General features: G+C 39.3%; 3 protein-coding genes across 9 annotated transcripts in view; 1 reads left to right on the top strand and 2 right to left on the bottom strand.

Annotated features, from left to right (window-relative positions):
- Positions 1-19,157, top strand: part of LOC110046374 (small G protein signaling modulator 3-like) — a 60,290-nt gene extending 41,133 nt beyond the window's left edge. For 3 of the 7 annotated variants that reach the window (XM_089290033.1, XM_089290035.1, XM_089290030.1), the window contains exons 24-31: positions 10,387-10,435; positions 11,312-11,368; positions 11,971-11,999; positions 12,192-12,254; positions 12,431-12,490; positions 14,118-14,181; positions 15,107-15,143; positions 16,395-19,157. In XM_089290033.1, coding sequence (XP_089146159.1) covers positions 10,387-10,435; positions 11,312-11,368; positions 11,971-11,999; positions 12,192-12,254; positions 12,431-12,490; positions 14,118-14,181; positions 15,107-15,143; positions 16,395-16,468 — 433 coding nt within the window. In that variant the 3' untranslated portion in view covers positions 16,469-19,157. Of the gene's footprint in view, positions 1-10,386; positions 10,436-11,311; positions 11,369-11,970; positions 12,000-12,191; positions 12,255-12,430; positions 12,491-14,117; positions 14,183-15,103; positions 15,144-16,394 lie in introns of all 7 variants that reach the window. The other 4 variants (XM_089290032.1, XM_089290031.1, XM_089290029.1 and 1 more) reach the window with 2 other exon arrangements.
- LOC149112243 (uncharacterized) lies at positions 1,027-2,758 on the bottom strand. The gene has a single exon (XM_089290038.1). It carries the CDS (start codon positions 2,756-2,758, stop codon positions 1,151-1,153), a length of 1,608 nt encoding a protein of 535 aa, XP_089146164.1. The 3' UTR covers positions 1,027-1,150.
- Positions 5,560-7,878, bottom strand: LOC149112242 (uncharacterized). The gene has a single exon (XM_089290037.1). The coding sequence runs from the start codon at positions 7,579-7,581 to the stop codon at positions 5,962-5,964; it is 1,620 nt and encodes a 539-aa protein (XP_089146163.1). The 5' UTR covers positions 7,582-7,878; the 3' UTR covers positions 5,560-5,961.
- Positions 19,158-19,869: the final 712 nt, after the last annotated feature.

The raw sequence follows: 19,869 nt of genomic DNA, 5'->3' as shown, positions 1-19,869 counted from the left end.
CATACTTTCAGGAACACAACTTACAATGAAGTGATAAGATTTCGCTTCACCATGCAATATCAATAATTTCGATGGCATCGAAAATTGCGGAGGGTGACTAGGGTCATTTAACGACATGGAAAATATTAGCTGGTAATTTGCCAACTCCGGAAACTCGAGTTAGTCGCGGAAGTCAAACGAGGAACTTGTGATGTCACAACAGGAAGCAATTGGCGCGCGTGCCACGTGACTTAAGTTGTGGTTAATTTATACCACAACCGAGTGACAACCTGATGACGGCTATCAGAGAAATATTGTTTTAGTAATTTTTTTTTTTGTTTTTCAAAATGATCAATTTTGGGGTATAGTGATACATTAAATCATTGTTTTGTCTGTTTTTGTGTGAGGCCATACAAGAAATCAGAAATCAAAATTTGTTAAAATTCAAGTTATGGAAAAGTGCGCAAGTCTTTCATCTTTGCATACTTCTCATCTTCCTTGGATGATAGTCGAGAATCTTAGGTTTCATTGCTCTCTTTTCAGCGTTATTTTTACTTGTGCACTTGTGGGTTCAAAAGAAAAGGCATTGTTTTCGTAGCGGCAGACACATCATAGCTCTTCTTGTTAATGTATTCAGTGCGTCGTTGCATACTATGGGTTACAAGTTTGCCCACATGAAGACGCAGTTTTTGATAAGTTCTTGTATGTCATTGGCATCACTCAGATGGCAACTGACGACGCTGGCAACGAAATTGATTCAAGAAATGTTTAATTTAAAGATATTTACTGTTGACCAGGTTTATTTGTAGTTTTTTTTTATATATACTTTTGCGGAAATATCGTGGTCAAAGTTTGTTATTTGTTTGATTACTGGAGCGCTGTTTGAGAAAGTTCCAAAACTGTATCAATTGTTTCTTATTTAGTGTCCATGTATCAGTGGGCTCGGCTTCCACCGCTCACTTGAGTCTTGAGTCTGCTTTTCTCCCCGACAGCGCGGGCTATTTTTCTCGAACAGCGGTTGGTAATCGAGCCTAATGCGTCAGCAGTTGTTCACCGTGTAAAGTCTGATTGGCTAAGCCAGTTAGCCGACTTAACTGCGTCGTCCAGTCCTCCCTGACTCTCTCTGTCAGATTTGTACTTGGTCGGCATACCAAGTACGGTTTGTCTCTTCCTAAGGAAACGGCATTTTGCATGGCTGGTTTGAGGTCTCATGAAATCTTCCTCTGATAACGTTGAAAAGGTTTCCACTAGTCCAGAAAGCTATTGGCACTGCATTTACAACTGCTACCAAGATATGTCTTTTCCATCTTCTTCGCCAAACAGCCATGACAGCCATATTTTGATAGCGAGTCTCGATCGCCAGAGAGACGCTTGTGAGAAACCACTCGATCCCCAGCTGAACTGAAGTGTAAATAACAAAAGACTGCAGCAACCTTAACAGGGAATCGTTTTCCAAGTATATATATTGATACAAGCGCAAAAATCCATTCACAGACATTACAGCGGTTGATTCAGACAACATGCTCATGATAGCGATATCAGCCATTAGTCTCTCCCGGCGAGGAGTACGAAAACTTCCCCAAGGAGCTGACTTTCTTTTCCAAATCACATGACAAATGTGATCAATGACAACCATGGTGCTTCGTTCTACGACTTCTGCCGCGCCGTGAATTATTCCAAGAATGGCGATGGATTGTAAACTTTCAAGGTCTGCTTGTAAAACCCGGAACATAACCGCTGACATGTAATACAACGGCGCTAGCAAGACATATGAGTATCCCGGATGAGTAATGTTCCATAACCGCTGAACACAAATTCGCGAGATGACTTTAAGTGCAACTCCAGTGAGAGGAGAGTAAATTGCGATTAACAGTTTACCTTCTTTGTCTTTTTGGTTATACGCTGGGTAAATGAAAATGACGATTATAAAAGCTACAATGAAGGTAAAACATTGTGGAACTGTCATTTTAGAAATCAGAGATGCCATTTTCACTCCTCGGAAGTTAAATGACACTGTGACAAGATAGCTCTGTAAAGAGATATTGACAATAAAGAAAGTGTAAAGCGGAACTTTATATAAAGCGGACGTGCCGTAAAATGGTTTTCCTGCGGCCTGCAGAACAACTCGATAAAGTGCATCCAAACTAAAGATAACACAACCAACAAGGATGAGTTTTGTTTTAAGCCCTTTCAACTGATACGGGCGGAAGAGGAATAATAGATTTATAAATACGCAGGCGTAAAACAAAGCGCAAGCAATTACATCTGAAATTGTTATTGTCCATTGCACTCGAATGGGAATTGATTTCAATGGTAAATAACGACAGTTAAATAAAGTTTTATAACCCAGATATATGGTCATCACGAATACTATACCAATTATGGTGGCAGTTAGTAGAGAAATTAATGCTCCTATACACAATGATTTAGAGACTGTACGGAAAGCGGATGGTCTGAGTCGCGTCCAAGCCATGGCTAAATCTTCATCTTGCTGATGTCGCTGTGTGTGTTCGTTTCCTTCTGTTGAGCAAGCGTTTATAACCTTAATATTAAGATGGCTAGACGCTATATAGCTTGTGACGTTTCTGTCGCTGTATTCTTGGTAAATAAGCTCATCAACAGGATGATAGTACCATTCTCGACCTGTGCTTTGTAGAGGATCGTAGCCAAAAGACTCTAACGTGAATTCAGGTTCTTGTGGATTGTAGTGCTCTGTTACTCCTCGTGTAAAACTGAACACGATATGACCGAACAACTCTATCAGTGTACTGCTACTCATTTCAGTTTGGAAGGCAATGCGAATGGTTAAAACGGAGCGACCTTTTGAAGTTTAATTGTATGGCACTTGACTAAGTGGAAGAAACAAGTGAAAGGGTGCTGTTGATGTCCGAAATTTGAAGGCTTCAACTATTTTTGTACCTGCTTTGCTTAGAAACAACAATTTCCGCGTGGTTCGTGAGTGAATATTTTGAAATTCGTGAAATTTCTGCATGCGAAAGTGCTGCTGTGTTTTTTTTAAAATCTAATTACTGCTTATGGCCATTCTCGTTTTGGTGCGCTCTTTATGCTCTCTCGGCATAGTCAATCGAACCCAGTCGAACTTAATCCGTGGATTGAGTTGGATTGAGTCGAGGAAGTAGACCAAGTCGAACATCGAACTTTGTGTGAGTTCGATTCCGAACCTATCAAACTCAATCAATTAGATTGTGCTCGAGTGGGTTCGGCAACCGAACTCAATCGAACTCAATCCAATGGAAATTTGCGTTCGATTGTGTTCGGTGAGTAAATTCGCTTGAACAAAGATTATGTTACTTTGTCTCGAAAACGCAAAAAAACGTGTGGTATAATGAAGTAACTCGAGCCTCGAAATACGTGTTGTTGGTTTTCAACAGCAGTTTTGCAAAAAATTAAGAGTTCAGAAATCAAATATTCGATTTAGTTTGATTGTCCAATATTTTTGCTTGAGTTCGATTTGGTTCGATTGCCGAACGCAATCGAAGTCAATCCATGAATTGGGTTCGATTGTGTTCGGTTGAAACACAGTTCGATTGGGTTCGATTGACTATGCCGGGATGTTCTATGGTAAAATTCTTTTGTTTTATCTTGAGATAATTTGATACACCGTCTTGTTCGGTTCTCATAAAGTCACTCGTTTTCTAGAAATTTGAACTATTCCAAACTAATGATAATTTTTATAGATTCTCTCGATTATCTGACAATCAAATGTAATTTTGGCAGAGATTATATTCTTGGATACTAGGTCAGGGTTATTCTTGGAAATTGCAGAATGCTCATTCTTTAGAAATTCAATCCTGTGATTCTCTTAATCAATTTAAGCGCATACTTAAGGCTTGTATTTTTAGGAGGGCCTTTTTAGTAAATTAGTTTTATTATTTTTAGTTAATTAGTTTAATTTCCTGTGTAAATATGTGATTTAACTGAAAGTTATTTCAACTTGCGAATGCCATCTATTGTTACGTTTAGTAAAACAGCATGGCGTTATGTATATTGTAATCTAGGTTACTGTGTTAGAAGTTTTAATTGAATGTAAGGATATTGTTGTAAGTTTAGTGAAACAACAAGGATTGTTTTATTGTTGTTTAGTGAATTTCTTATAGAATTGTAGGTATTGCTATAATCGGATTGCCAAAGGTCGAAGCATGCTAAACATCGTAGATCAGTTATCAATGGAGATAATGAGGATTCTTGCTGATCCAGGTTGAAGAGGTTACGCTGTGTCACTCGTTATAATCCATCAAATATCCTCGCTCGCGCGCGATTGGCGTAAAGGCGTCACTTGACGGAATATGCCCCAGCTAAAACTGGGGAATATCCGAGTGATATTCCCCAATTTTCAAAACTGCGTGTGCTGCGCGAAATATTTGAAGGATAATAAATGCATCAGCCGCCATTTGGCAGAAAACATGTTCGGATATTTATCCTTGGACATTTTCTGTTCCCCAAAACTCACAGTTTCCCTCCAGCTATGTTTCAGAAAACTGTTGTCATCCTGGAACAGATAATGTCCGTGGACAAATATTTTAGGATATCATCGCGCCAAATGGGGGATATTGTTTATATATATCCCTTTTCTACTTCCGTTTTCTGTAGTTCCTAAGCGGCTGATTAAATCAAAAGATCGTAAGAACACTTGTACTTTCAATTTTAATATTTTTTATATACGTGTTCATGCTCGTCTGGTTTGGAAAGTGACATAATTATGTGGTTTATCAAGATCAAGCGTCATGTCACTGAAAATAAAATGTCTCTCGTAAGCAACTACCTTGGTAACTTGGTTAGACGGAAGAAATGGGCTACTTTCGATATACCGATATTCTAACATGGCTCCGAGGCTTTCGGGTCAAAATTGCAGATTTTTTAAGTTTCTTTCGTCTCAATTCCCAAAAGAGACTTGGATACAAAAGAAACACCACCAAATATAGAAGTTTGTCCTGAAAGCCTCGGGACCATGTGAGAATATTGCAAGTGAATATATGAGAGATCATATATTAGTACTGCGGAGAAAGATATGAAGAGATGATTGATCATCGCAGTTACAGAAATTAAAGCCTGAAAAAACTTCAGGTCTGAACGGGATTCGAACCCATCAAATCCCGTTCAGGCCTTAATTTTTTCAGGCTTTAATTTCACAACTGCTTAAGTTGTGTGTATAACTGCAATGATCAGTGATGTCTTTATGTCAGAATATTGTTTTACCTCACTTGCTACTAATCTTGCAATCTGATTGGCTAATTTGTCGTTGTCGATAAGAGTCCAGAGAACGCTGCTCGCGTCAATATGTCACGCTCTGAAGAAAACATTTTCTTTGACGTTGATATTGTGGTATAAAACAAATTGAATGTGGTTTAGAGTTGTCTGTACTCTTATCGACGACGATATGCGTCACCACAGTGGTCAAAATTTGTTGTTGACCCACTCGGCTGTGCCTACAGACAATGCGAAACCACATTCGATTGTTAAATGTATCGCACGAGACCTATGCTAGACTGGTCACTTGTACCGTGTTTTCTTTCAATAACATAGACAAACAGACGGAAATTGACGACGCTGGCAACGAAATTGATTCAAGAAATGTTTAATTTAAAGATATTTACTGTTGACCAGGTTTATTTGTTGTTTTTTATAACAATTTTGCCGAAATTTCGTGTTCAAAGTTTATTATTTGTTTGATTACTGGAGCGCTGTTTGAGAAATTTCCAAAACTGTATCAATTGATTCTTATGTAGTGTCCATGTGTCTGTGGGCTCGGCTTCCGCCGCTCACTCGAGTTTTCTCCCCGACAGTTCACGGGCTCTTTTCTCGAACAGCGGTTCGTAAACCAGCCTAATGAGTCAGCGGTTGTTCACCGTGTAAACTCTGATTGGCTAAGCCAATTAGCCGACTTTAATGCGTCCAGTTCTACTTGACTCTCTCTGTCAGATTTGTACTTGGTCTGCACACTAAGGCAGGGTTTGTCTCTTCCTATGAAAATGGCATTTTGCACGGGCGGTTTGAGGTCTCATGAAATCTTCCTCTGATAACGTTAAAAAGGTTTCCACCAGTCCAGAGAGCAACTGGCACTGCATTTACCACCGCTACCAAGATATGTCTTTTCCATCTTCTTTGCCAAACAGCCATGACAGCCATATTCTGATAGCGAGTCTCGATCGCCAGAGAGACGCTGGTGAAAAACCACTCAATCACCAGTTGAACTGAAGTGTAAATAGCAAAAGACTGCAGCAACCTTAACAGGGAATCGTTTTCCAAGTATATATATTGATACAAGTACAAAAATCCGTTAACAGACATTACAGCGGTTGATTCAGACAAGATGCTCATGATAGCGATATCAGCCATTAGTCTCTCCCGGCGAGGAGTACGAAAACTTCCCCAAGGAGCTGACTTTCTTTTCCAAATCACATGAGAAATGTGATCAATTACAACCATGGTGCTTCGTTCTACGACTTCTGCCGCACCGTGAATTATTCCAAGAATGGCGATGGATTGTAAACTTTCAAGGTCTGCTTGTAAAACCCGGAACATGACCGCTGACATGTAATACAACGGCGCTAGCAAGACATATGAGTATCCCGGATGAGTAATGTTCCATAACCGCTGAACACAAATTCGCGAGATGACTTTAAGTGCAACTCCAATGAGAGGAGAGTAAATTGCGATTAACAGTTTACCTTCTTTGTCTTTTTGGTTATACGCTGGGTAAATGAAAATGACGATTGTAAAAGCTACAATGAAGGTAAAACATTGTGGAATTGTCGTTTTGCAAATCAGAGATGCCATTTTCACTCCTCGGAAGTTAAATGACACTGTGACAAGATAGCTCTGTAAAGAGATATTGACAATAAAGAAAGTGTAAAGCGGAACTTTATATAAAGCAGACGTGCCGTAAAATGGTTTTCCTGCGGCCTGCAGAACAACTCGATAAAGGGCATCCAAACTAAAGATAACACAACCAACAAGGATGAGTTTTGTTTTAAACCCTTTCAACTGATACGGGCGGAAGAGGAATAACAGATTTATAAATACGCAGGCGTAAAACAAAGCGCAAGCAATTACATCTGAAATTGTTATTGTCCATTGCACTCGAATGGGAATTGATTTCAATGGTAAATAACGACAGTTAAATAAAGTTTTATAACCCAGATATATGGTCATCACGAATACTATACCGATAATGGTAGCAGTTAGTAGAGAAATCAATGCTCCAATACACATTGATTGAGAAACTGTACGGAATGCGGATGGTCTGAGTCGCTTCCAAGCCATTGCTCTATCTTCATGTTGCTGATCTTCCTGTGTTTCTTCGTTTTCTTCTGTGGAGCACGCGTTTATGACCCTTATATGAAGATGGCTAGATGTCAGATAGTCCAAGCTTGTGGCTTCTTTGTCGCTATATTCTTGATAAATAAGCTCGTCAACAGGCAGATAATTCCATTCCCGACCTGTGCTTTGTAGAGGATCGTAGCCAAAAGACTCTGCCGTGAATTCAGGTTCTTCTGGGTTGTAGTGCTCTGTAACTTCTCGTGTCAATCTGAACACAATATTACCCAAAACCTCCATCAGTGTACTGCTGCTCATTTTCATTCGAGTTGGGTCGTGGTCAACGCAGTGATTTCAACACTGTTTGGAGAGAGTGTTCAGCTTTATACTGAGTTTAAGCTTTTACGCCAAATATTGTGTGGTTTCTACTCATCTCCGGAAACCTTCTTGATGCACGCGCATGTAGTGTTGTCTTGACCTATGTCAGCGTGGAGTAGATTTCAGTTCAGCTGAAAGTTGTTTATCACTTTGTTCCTGGTAGGGATCAATTTTAGTGAACATTTTAAAACGAAGAGTAACGATGTAATCGTTACATGACGTTTGGACGGCTTTATTTCATCATGGTTGAATATGAAACTGAAAAAAGTAACCTTAGTGACATACATACATACATACATACATACATACATACATACATACATACATACATACATACATACATACATACATACATACATACATACATACATACATACATGCATGCATGCATACATACATAAACTCTATTTACATATTTGCAACTATGAACATTTTAATACGAAAAGTAACGATATAAACGTTACATGACGTTTGGACGGCTTTATTTCAGCATGGTTGACATAGTTGCAATATACCATATTTACCTTTCTTAGTACAATAACAGCGTTACTATTTTAGTAAAAATAGCGTAGCTATTTTTTTTTAGCTAGGGCACTTACTTTCTGTTTTCTTCTTTGCAAATCTGCTGACCAGTGCATATAACCTGACCATTTCAGAATTTGGCGATTTGCCGTCGGATTGAAGCCAACAGTGAAAATAATGAAGGTTGCTTGTAAGGTTGATGTATTTTGTTCGTGTGATGTTGCGGTTCTTGGGTCTCGCATTGAGGTCACTAACAAGAAATTCTGCATCTAAATTTGCTATTTTCGATTTAACTACTTTCCGTTCAACGGATATAGGTTCAGGAATGCCGAAGGCTAAAACTAAAACGACGAATGAAAAAAGTAGTCGCAAGCAACCTCGGAACAATCTTCAAGCTGAACTACACTGTAATCTTGGGTTTATTACATCGAGCCACTTCTAATCTTAAGCTTTTTTCAGAAATTGTCTGGTACTATTTCCCTCATAACTTTCGTTATCCTCGATCAATGCAAGGAGCACTTCCTGTTTAAAATATCGGTCTGATGTTTATTTTTTATCAGATACTGAATACATTTCGTTGCACTTTAAATAGGACACGACCGTTTGTGTTTCTTCTTTAAGGGGCCCAAGTTAGCCACACCTTTGTTTTTGTTTACATGTGAGAGTTTGGCTATTATATTTTATTCGGAGCAAGTCGAAACGATTGAAATCACTGTGAAACTACTAAAGACGATTAAACATACTTTCAGGAACACAACTTACAATGAAGTGATAAGATTTCGCTTCACCATGCAATATCAATAATTTCGATGGCATCGAAAATTGCGGAGGGTGACTAGGGTCATTTAACGACATGGAAAATATTAGCTGGTAATTTGCCAACTCCGGAAACTCGAGTTAGTCGCGGAAGTCAAACGAGGAACTTGTGATGTCACAACAGGAAGCAATTGGCGCGCGTGCCACGTGACTTAAGTTGTGGTTAATTTATACCACAACCGAGTGACAACCTGATGACGGCTATCAGAGAAATATTGTTTTAGTAATTTTTTTTTTTTGTTTTTCAAAATGATCAATTTTGGGGTATAGTGATACATTAAATCATTGTTTTGTCTGTTTTTGTGTGAGGCCATACAAGAAATCAGAAATCAAAATTTGTTAAAATTCAAGTTATGGAAAAGTGCGCAAGTCTTTCATCTTTGCATACTTCTCATCTTCCTTGGATGATAGTCGAGAATCTTAGGTTTCATTGCTTTCTTTTCAGCGTTATTTTTACTTGTGCACTTGTGGGTTCAAAAGAAAAGGCATTGTTTTCGTAGCGGCAGACACATCATAGCTCTTCTTGTTAATATATTCAGTGCGTCGTTGCATACTATGGGTTACAAGTTTGCCCACATGAAGACGCAGTTTTTGATAAGTTCTTGTATGTCATTGGCATCACTCAGGGATGTTTCATCGGTTTGTTTTTACCAGTTGTCGGTTGAAGATAATCTCTCCGTTATTAAGTTTATGCGATTCAAGCTAAGGTGCTTTTCATCTTAGTTTTTGCTTAGGAACCCTCAGGTTTAACTGAATGCTCCTCTGATGACACGCTCATGTGAGGGCTTTAAATGTTGCATATTTTGAGGAATCAGAGTTTGCACAACTTGTCTTGTGGTTATGGGGGAATTCTTGAGCTGAGTTTGTTTTATTAGCGGGCCTGTAACTTTCTAGCCTTTCGTGTAGAAGAGTGCTATCTAACGTGGAGGCAGCGTGGTCGAGTGGTTAGGGCGCCGGACTTGAAATCCAGAGGTCGCGGGTTTAGGTCCCGTTCTAACCGCTTAGCTGCAGTTGTTTCTCGGTAGACCCTAGTTCATATCCTTGGACATGCTTGCAAAGAGCCTACTAATGCCTCCCAGTAGTTGGGATTTTTAAGTGCTTATGTTTATTTGAAATATTTGTTTCTTTCAGTTTAAGTGGAATGCCTGTGAACTAGTTAGTTGTAGCTAAGCGCATTGACCATTACAAACATTCAGCATTGGACATTTTGTTGCACCCGGAAAGTTCTGAATTGCGGCGCCAACAGAACATAAAAACGTGAAGGGTAGGAAGTTACATGATTGCAGCAAGTGAGGCGTTCTTAGTAGGGAGACGGTTACTACGGACGAATTTTACCACCTAAATGCATGACAGACAAAGATGAGTAGTAATTTTTAATGTGAAGTTCTGAAGTTTAGTTTAATTTTGTGGCAGGTTGGACGAAGATGGGAAAGTTCTCTCACCAGAGGAAATCCTTTACAGAGTAAGTGAAATAATTATTTTACTATTTTAGAGGCTGTGTGAGCCTAATTTACGTTTTGATTGGCTTTGTACCTCTGCAATGTATTTATAATGGTAATAGGACTGAGTGGAGTTCAATTCGGTCTGTAATCATCAGCGGGAGTCCGATTTGTTAATCAAGAGTATGATTACAGACTGAATTGGACGACACGATGTCCTGTTACCATACCAAAATTCGAGAAAAGAACAAACCATCGATTGATCGCTGAACGATTAAACGTCGTTATGAATGCTGAAAGACAGAGCAGTTTACTCAAAAAAGTGCACCGCAACAGCGCGCGCAAAATGACGCGTAATGTCCAATTACAAGCATGACGCGTACACTGTCCAATTAATGCTCAAATCGGGCTGCTGATAGCCAATCACGTTCGAGAATTTTGTTATAGTTTTGATTAATTGTGCAATCGTCTTAACGCTAAACTTCCTGACAATGTATTACAGCAGTTCCTTGGCCGGATAAGGTCTTAATGGACCACTGAATTCTCAGAACTATTTTTCAAGGGATGTATTGCAATTCTGTGAGGAGAGTTGGCAATTTGAGCTTAGGGTGGTAAAAAAGAGTAAAATGGTTATCAAGCACATCTGAAGTTTTTTTATTAGCGGCAGTAACAGCTGTTTTGGGAAAGGCGTGTTAGCGCACGCAACAACGTCGAAAGGTATTATGGGTAATGTGGTCTACCATTGCTTGATGGAAGCTAAAGCTGTTTCAACGTGTTAGAAGGAAACAGCACAAACTCGTGTATTCATGCTTCCCCCTCTTGGCTGCTGACACCGTGAACCTCAACCGCAACCTCTATCGAAACAGCTGTATGCATTTTTTTTGTTCCTGTCATTTTAGGCGGTACAGTCAATAAACATGAGCCACGACGCAGCAAACTCACAGATGGATATCAAGGTAAACCGGCTTTCTAACCGGTTTTTTAGTGCTCTGTTGTTTGTTATGGTTAACTTATGTTATGTTGGCATTTTGTGACAAAGTAAAACTTTACGTTAACACCTGTTTCACGAGTGATTAATAGCAAACAGTTCTGATGATACTTCATAAAAGATTTTGCAACGGCGTTAAAATAACGTCTTATTTATCTTTTAGCTATGGATCCTGCAAATGGTAAAACTTTTTTTGATATAAAAATATTTATTTTCATGGCAAAAACAATTTTAAGAGTATTCCGCTAACAGTAAAGTCATTAGTAGCCTTGCGTTTTCAAAGTGTCTGGAAGAGGATTAAGATAACGTTTTGACCGACCAGTAGATTTATACTATAAAAGCAATTCGATTATGACTTTGTGATTTCTATGCGCGATAATATCTCAAGCTCGGAATCTAATTTTTAATTTTTTACATCACAAACAACCTTTATAAGAGCATTCCGCTACTATTTTATAAACATTACTTACAATACTGTGGCTATGACAGTATATTGCTCATTTTTTATATAAAACTTTGTTTGGCGTTGAGGTTGGCCACTAAATTTATGTTCCAACGTTTGTCTTTCAGTTCCGCTCTCTAATCTGCTATGGCCTCAAGTAAGTGTTTTGTGGATTGTGTGTTACTCTTTGTCTCGACTCTTTTTCCCGAAGCCGTTATTTGAGTCCTCGCTAAGCGCTGCGTGACACCCAAATAGGACAGATAGAGTTGTTGATCAGATGAGAGTGATTGATTTTTCAAAAGCTCAGTGGGGGTGGTTTTTAAATCATACACGTTTGTCATTTTAATAGTGAGCAATGTCTTCATCTGTGGCTGGAAACGCTGTGTTCGTGCGAAGATATCGTCAGCAAGTGGTAAGTGACTACTACGCAACCTTTTCCTTTGTGCTTGCATGACAGTTGTTTTTGTCACGTTACGAATCACTCAATCTTTGTATCAGCTAAGCCACTAATCTTGGTAATGTTAGTGTTCAGTGTTACATATGCTATTGGTCAAATAGGGCAATAAATGTTCTATGGTTCTGTTCCAGGTACCATCCATGGTCTTTTCTTCGCAGTCCAGGCTGGGTGCAAATCAAGTGCGAACTAAGGTATAATGATATTAGAGTAGCTATATCATTGTAGCCATATAAACTAGTTATGGGTTTCTGATACCATTTCCGTTATTTGCCGTGCTATAAACCATCAGAGGCAACAATTTTATTTGTCATATAACTGGAGTTAAGTTGGATCTAACGCGCACTCTCATTGGTTGATTTATAGTCACATGGTAATGGCTAAATCTATATGTGTCCAACGCAACTGTTGCCCACTCTCCCACTAAATAGAGGTTACTTTGATTTCTCCTTGACTTATGACTTCACACTAAACTCCAGCTCTATGAGAAAACACTTGATCACTGGTTCCTTGAGAAACAATTGGTTTGGTTTTCGCTCGAATCTCGATGCTTCCATCGTCGCCGGGAAACATCGAGATTCTCGGGGAAACAAAACTGTTTCCCAAGGGACCGGTGATCAAGTGTATAACGTACAATCTGGAAGTCATGGGTTCGAATCCTCGAGTAGCCTTAAATTCTTTCAACGTAAGCAAAGCAATTTCTTCATACGCTTCCACACAGAGATTGGGAGAAGATCGTTTCAGTTTATTTCACGTTCCTCCCACAGGTTGACATGTATATCGCTTACTTGACATAAAAAAATTCCGATTTCTTGTCTTTTAATTCAAAGTTAGTCAAGGCTTTTCAACATAGCGTCATCGTCAGATGCCTTATGTTTCGTAGAGTTTTTCAGATAAAAGCTGCAAGCTCAGAAATGGACTACCGCGCGAAAAAAGACATGTCTCTCCGTACATTCCTTTCCATTTATTCTCCGCCAGACAGTCCGTTCAAATCGTACCGAAAACGTCCTTACCCATCATCTCTTAGCATAAAGACTGTTGCTCAGTTGTAAATTTTCGAACGCGAATTACAACTAATCAAAGACGCTGTAATGATCTGGGTGACGATCGCAATGGGCGTTTGCGTAGGAGGCTAACTCTCGGACTGATCTCTGGCGCGGGGATTAGAAGTGAGTGGACCGGTGGAGACGTCTGGTTATTAGTGAAGACAGACTGCGGGAGACGTTAGATCTTATAGGCCCTTTGCAGTTAAGCCATCACGTGACCTATTTGTCATAAAATTATGGGCTATAACTTGACGAATGCCAGAAATGGAAAAAGCATGTCGAAACTATCAGAATGGCCAAGTTTGTGATCCCCATCATTAAAGAATGAGATTTTATGACGGTTTGAATTTTTAAAAGAATAAGAAGATTTGTATGAAAAAAATTGTTGGAGAGCAAGGCCTTGCTCTCCAGCAACATTTTCCATTCAAATCCTCTAAATTTTCCGAAAATTCAAACTGTCGTATAAACTTACTCTTAAATGACAGAGGCCTCAAACTTGGCCATTTTGGTATTTTCGATGCGCTCTTTCCATTTCTGCTGTTCTTTAAGTTATAGCCCATAATATAAAAGTTTTCTAGAAAAAATTTGGTCACGTGACCCCAGCTGCAGAGGGCCTATTGAGGTATTTTGGCGGCTAAGAAATTTCACTTGATCTCATCTGTGTTTTTTTAAGTATTTATTTGCATAGAAATGGCTTAGTAGCAGCAAGAGCAATTTACAGACTGTCAGTAGCTGGTTATTTATGTTGGTGAGCTGATCTTAATTCTTTCTTCAGAGCCCTTGCATCCTTCGCGTTTAATCTGAACATCGATTGGGAGCTTACTGGTGAACGTAAAACTGTAAGTTTGTTGCCTTGTTTTAACACTTTCACTCCTAATGAGTCTACTCTCTGAATGAAAATCAATGTTGCCAGTTTACAAAATGTTAAAAGTAATACTCAATAGCTTTTCATTTGATTGCTCGTATCGACTAACTTCGGGGTAAAACCATAAATTACTGAAATAGTGCAGTGCCGTGGACTTTCCAGTTTTGTCTGTTCGTGTCGTGCCTTCCCTCTCCATTCCAAAACACCTTGACAGCAACTCTTCTTGCACAAGGTGTTTTCTTCGAAGCGTTCCCACTAAACCAGTCAAATCAAAGGCATGACAAACAAAATTTGTTAACTTGTTTATTGCTTTGATCCTTATGTAACACGTATTTCAGTTTGATAACTCAGTAAGCTTTTCCTCACCGTACTATTGTGTAGATTTTAGGGTCGCAGGTTTCGCTCTCGATCCTTTGAAGTTGATGACTGTAGCTGTCGTTTCTGTTTTCTATTTTTCTAACTGGGACCCGATATCTTTGTTCATGTGCCTGTCTGCATGCCAGTGTTCACTACAGCACGGTTTAAAACACACCGACCAGGCTGTATGCTTGTAGGGAAACAACGGTCGAAACGTGGTGAAAATGTTTGTATTCTGCACTTGGTAGCATGAGTTTTTGGCTGCGGGAGTTTCAGAAGAAAATTATTTCGGTCTTCGTTAACTGCTCAGTAACGGACGACCGTTTCATAACAGCTGATAAATCAATAGATGTCCGTGCTAAAAAAGAGCAATTGTGTTTGCATTTGTTGGGGCATGATTAAAACGTTTATTTCACAACTCAGTCCTTATTAGTCTGTTGGCTCTGTTTCCCTGAACGATATCACATAAATGCCTTGAGAGACAAGAAACTCGGGCTGCCATGTGTTATCGGTTGTGTATTAAACTGTGTGTTTCATAGCAGGTTGTAGACGGGTACGGCGATCAAAAGAAGATACAGGTTAGATATTTGGTTTATAGCTTGTGTCTTGGCGCTGTATTCTGTTTACCAGAGATTCAAACAACCAGGGAGACTCTTCATGTCTAGTGGCGTTTGTTGTGTGTGTGTTTCTTTTAAAGATACCTTACATATTTTAATTCAGATGCTAGGGAACACTGGCCGTTGTATCTAGCATGCAGACATTTTCTTCTTGTCTTGTTGGGACCATACCAGGTCCATTTCGGGTCCACGCCGCGTTTTTATCGTGGCTTCTGCAACCCTTGACCTTGTCTGCTCACTTTGGGCTAAAAATCGTGAATATTTTACTATTTAAGTAAATATGCTCCCTTTGCTGTTGTAATTGGCCTTGAAAATAACTGCAAGGTTAATGCCTACTGCAAATAGTTCACTGTAAATGGCTTTTGATTATCTCTTTTTTTCGAATAGATTTTTGTAGACAGTATGTACGTGAGTTGTTATATTTAGACTAATGGGAGTGGTACCCTCACCATCTCCTGTGTTGTCTATTTTCTCGTGCGTTCCAAGGAATACGGAAAATAATTAATCCTTAGCATGTCTTTGGCTATATGTTTTGTTTTAGTGTTAAATCCTGTTTGTCAAAGTGTTTCTTTTTCGATATCTACCGCTGATTATTGCATTGTTTTCTCACGAAGTTCGTTTCTTTTTTTCTCTCTTTATGCTACTTCTCGCGGAACTTTAGGAGGTGAGTACTTGCTTTCTTTTAAAAGTTCCACAGAATGATTAGTATCTTATTTCTCCTTGCAATATCCATACGTTGTCAAGCAAACATGTGAAGAGAGTAAGAAAAATGATCAATTACTGAGAGGGATATTTTTTTATGAACAACTTGATTCGCAGGGCGTGGCATTAAACTCAACTGGGACAGAAGTGCAAAACGAATGAATGTAACAGGGGCTGGGGAGGAGGATAAATTCTGCCAAGAAGACAAAACCCCAACATTGCCATTTGTAAACTTGCAAAGGCCTCTTGATATTGATTACTTGATTTCGCATCACGGTTTTAATATGAATATTTAATCCAAAATGTCATCGAGAGTGAATTTCAGTGTGTCTCTGACTTAACTTCGTTTAAGAAGTTTACAATAGGAAGAGGTCTGCGCAGGTTAACAACAAAGGTCACTGAAAAAAGTAGTTAAATTAATAAGGTTTATAAACAAAAACGAAAACAAAAATTCAGGCTGCAAAGAGATGACTTGGAAATAAAGGTGATAGTATTGGTTGATATTGTCCACAGGTCACCCAGCCTATGAAGGATGGTGTACGAGACATGCTAGTGAAACATCACTTGTTCAGCTGGGATCTCTGATGAGTTTCATTTAGTGAATAAACAGTAAATAAGCAGGGTCTGTGATGCTAAACCTGGTGAACGCCAAGAGAGCATGTGAAGGCAAAGCTTATTCTATTGTGTGCCGGATTCGGATGTAGGATTTAGGTCTATTCATTTGCTAAGCAGACCAGTTGGTTTTTGTTTGTTTCATAACATACATAAAAAAAAGTCATTTAAAAACGTGTCAAATTTTTAAGTTGGATGCTTTTTATTTCTGCATTATGCCACAAAAAAGAACTGCAAGAACAATTTTGCATGTTCACCTACTTCGTGCTCTCTTGGTTAGACCGTGATGTGATCAAAATGAAGAAATGTCGCGTTCGGGCGTGACATGTTAGTGCCAACTAACTATGCAAGACACTATGTCATAAGAACTGTTTAAGTTTAAAATACTCAAGAATAATGGTGTAAATGATAAGTTAATAAATCGGGGTCCGGTTGTTCAAAGCAAGATTCATGTAATCCAGGAAGAACGTGAATTTATTTCAGATTTTTTACTTCGTAGTAAACCATTCTATTCTGGGGTAGACACTTATGTACACGAGAAATTTAAACCTCGAGTAACTTTCAATGTGGCTCAGTGCTGCTTTGTTGTTTTTTTAAATCGGCTGTCGGACAACAGGATCCAGATGTAAATTAAATATTTAATAGTCTAGGGACGTCACGCAATGTCTTTACCACGTGACGAAGAAAGGTTGCGTGACATTCCTTAGAAAAGCTGTAGAGAGTATTAATATTCAGACGAAATATAATTTATTAGAGTGATATACTCAAATTGTGGATAGCTTCGTGAGTTATCTCAGAAAATAGGGTGTGATGTTCAATCATTACCCATTCCCGATTAATGGAAAATTTTTGGAATGTGTAAATTGCTGTTTGGGGATACTCGGATACGCTGGAACGACATACAAAGTGTGCGGTGTGTGTGTTTTTCCAAAGGCACGGGAAGAATCAAATTGACCATCTCGCTCAAACAGGTAAAGTTAAATATTTAATGCTTCACAGTAGACTGGAGCGAATTTTACGTAAAATTCCTGTTCTAATTATATTTGAAATAATTCCTCGGGTTCTTCCTGTAGATTTAATTTTTGATTTTACGAGTAAAAGTCAGCAACCAGCATACAATAATAAGTTCTTAGATGCTTACCCTTTTGCCAAAAAATCCGTAATTTCTGTTCAAAGACAAAACGAACAGTTCAGGACCACCTTCAAAGTACTCCTTTTCTCTGCTCGGAACGTAACGTTGGAAATCTCCTTACCATTTGCTCATTTTTCCAATCCCCAGCAGTCTCTCCTCAAGAGTAAACAGTAACTGGTACCGAATGTTATATGTTAAAGGCTATCTCTTTCTGTTGGCTTACTGATTTTGGGAAGTTCATTAAGGTCAATCCAACCGGTTCCAGCTCCGTTGAGCACCCCTTGAGTCCTATTAGTCTTCGGTGTTGTGCGAAGACACTTGAAATGTGTTCGGAGAAGATCATCATACTCGAATGGTGCCTGCTCGAAGACATAGTCTCCCATAGTCTTCCTTTGAGGAGTGTCAGATGCCATCCGATGGCAATGTTAAGCATTGTTATTTTTAAACTCACGGTACAGTCGAGGGAATCTGCCACTTACCGACAAGGTATACAACATATGTTGCGTATACTGATGAAGTTTAGAAATCACACTGAAGGTTATAAAAAGCAGAACTGTAAACAGTGGACGTCATTACGTTTAGGCTAGCTTGCGAACGCAGACGTATTTCCGGCTGTCGCTTGTCTCCGCCGAAAATAACGTCTGCGAACCCAAGCCAGGAAACGATGTCTGTGATGTAGGAATTTTAAGCCAATCACAGTTTAGCTCAAGTAGCTCCAGAACTACTGCGCGAGGTATTCGCTGCGAGGAGCACTCGAGTTTCATTCTATCATGGAATCTGACTGGCCAAAGAGAAACAAAAGTCATTACGTCACAGAAATCGTTTCCTGGCTCGGGTTCGCAGACGCTATTTTCGGCGGAGACAAGCGACAGCCGGAAATACGTCTGCGTTCGCAGGCTATGTTTAGGCGGAATAATTACATAAACATTGAAGTAAGTAGTTACTATTCTAGCATCAATATTCGTGTTTTTCGTTCCATACATTTTCCACGACTCTATTCTTCATTCTTGTGTGAATTGTGGTTAAAACCTGCGTCTGAGAACCTAGAATTTTTTATAAATTTAGGCTATGAAGGCTATTTGGCTTTTGAGAAGAAAGGTGGCTCGATGCTGTTCTAACAGCTAGTCTTTTTGGGTTTGGTCCTTCGTTATGAAAAAGAAATTGGCTTGTAATTTCCAAATATTAGCCCATAGGCTGTTAATTCACCAGGTTTTTCTGCGCAGGTTTTACTGTGGTGTGTTAAATCAACTGGAAAATGTGACATTGTAAAGGTTTGTGAAGACTATAAGTTTTAAGTCACATGATCGTGCTCTGTGGACGTAACAAATAAGCGTGTAAAGTGAAGTGAAGACTTTGTTACTGGTAAGCTCTTCTAGGTAGAGTCGGCTCTGCTTTGTGCTATAGACAAGAAACGAAGAAGAACGAGAATTAAAAGTTTATTTAACGTCTACATACGCCCAGTGAGTAAAACTTACAATGGTAGTCTCGCGGTAGAATGTGAAGGGATAACCAATAAAAGAGTCAAATGAGCTTGTGGTGATTCGCTTTCTCGTTTATAAATGTCGGGTATGCCAGCGACCCCTCTTTTAAGACAGAGCTCATGGAACAAGATTGAAAATACAGGTTTAATTTGTAGACTTTTGGATGCGTGGAGTACGACATTTAGAAACTACCTGGTCTTTAGGCGGAATAGACACGATGGGTTTGGGCCTGCGATCACATTTATCCTAGGACATATGGAGGGGTAGATTGGTTCCCTCCCCTTTCCGTTTTTTCTTTTTCTTTTTCTTTTTTTCGTTCTTCACTGAAGTAACCTAATGGCAGGCTAGATGCATGTCTGCTGAATAGATACAGTCTGTTTAGATGGCAGAATGACAACTCTCTTGGTTATAATGGCTTACGGCTGGTAACACGTGACACTGAAAGTTTCACCCCTTTTTGCTGAACAAATTTGAGTTTCATAGCTAAAACTGAAAAGTGATAATCTCTGAAACTGGTATATAAACCCTCCGTCTCTTTATTCACCCATTGTCTGTTGTTTTCTGGGCAATTTTACTCACCTCAATAGGTATTTCCGACTGACTTGAAAACCCCTCGAGCTTCTCAGCCGTCCGGGATCCTAAATCCTCTCATCGGCTTGGCTAATCGCACGCGCTCCAGCAGCCTGGATTTTCCCATCCAGACCTCGAGTTCGGATAGCCTGCGTCAGGGTTCGTACGGGTCCTGGAAAGTCCTGGAATTT

Source organism: Orbicella faveolata, unplaced genomic scaffold (assembly GCF_042242905.1).
Source record: "Orbicella faveolata isolate gen_17 unplaced genomic scaffold, um_ofav_v1 contig_2, whole genome shotgun sequence".
Classification (NCBI taxonomy): domain Eukaryota; kingdom Metazoa; phylum Cnidaria; class Anthozoa; order Scleractinia; family Merulinidae; genus Orbicella; species Orbicella faveolata.
This window is presented reverse-complemented; position numbering and strand designations above follow the sequence as displayed.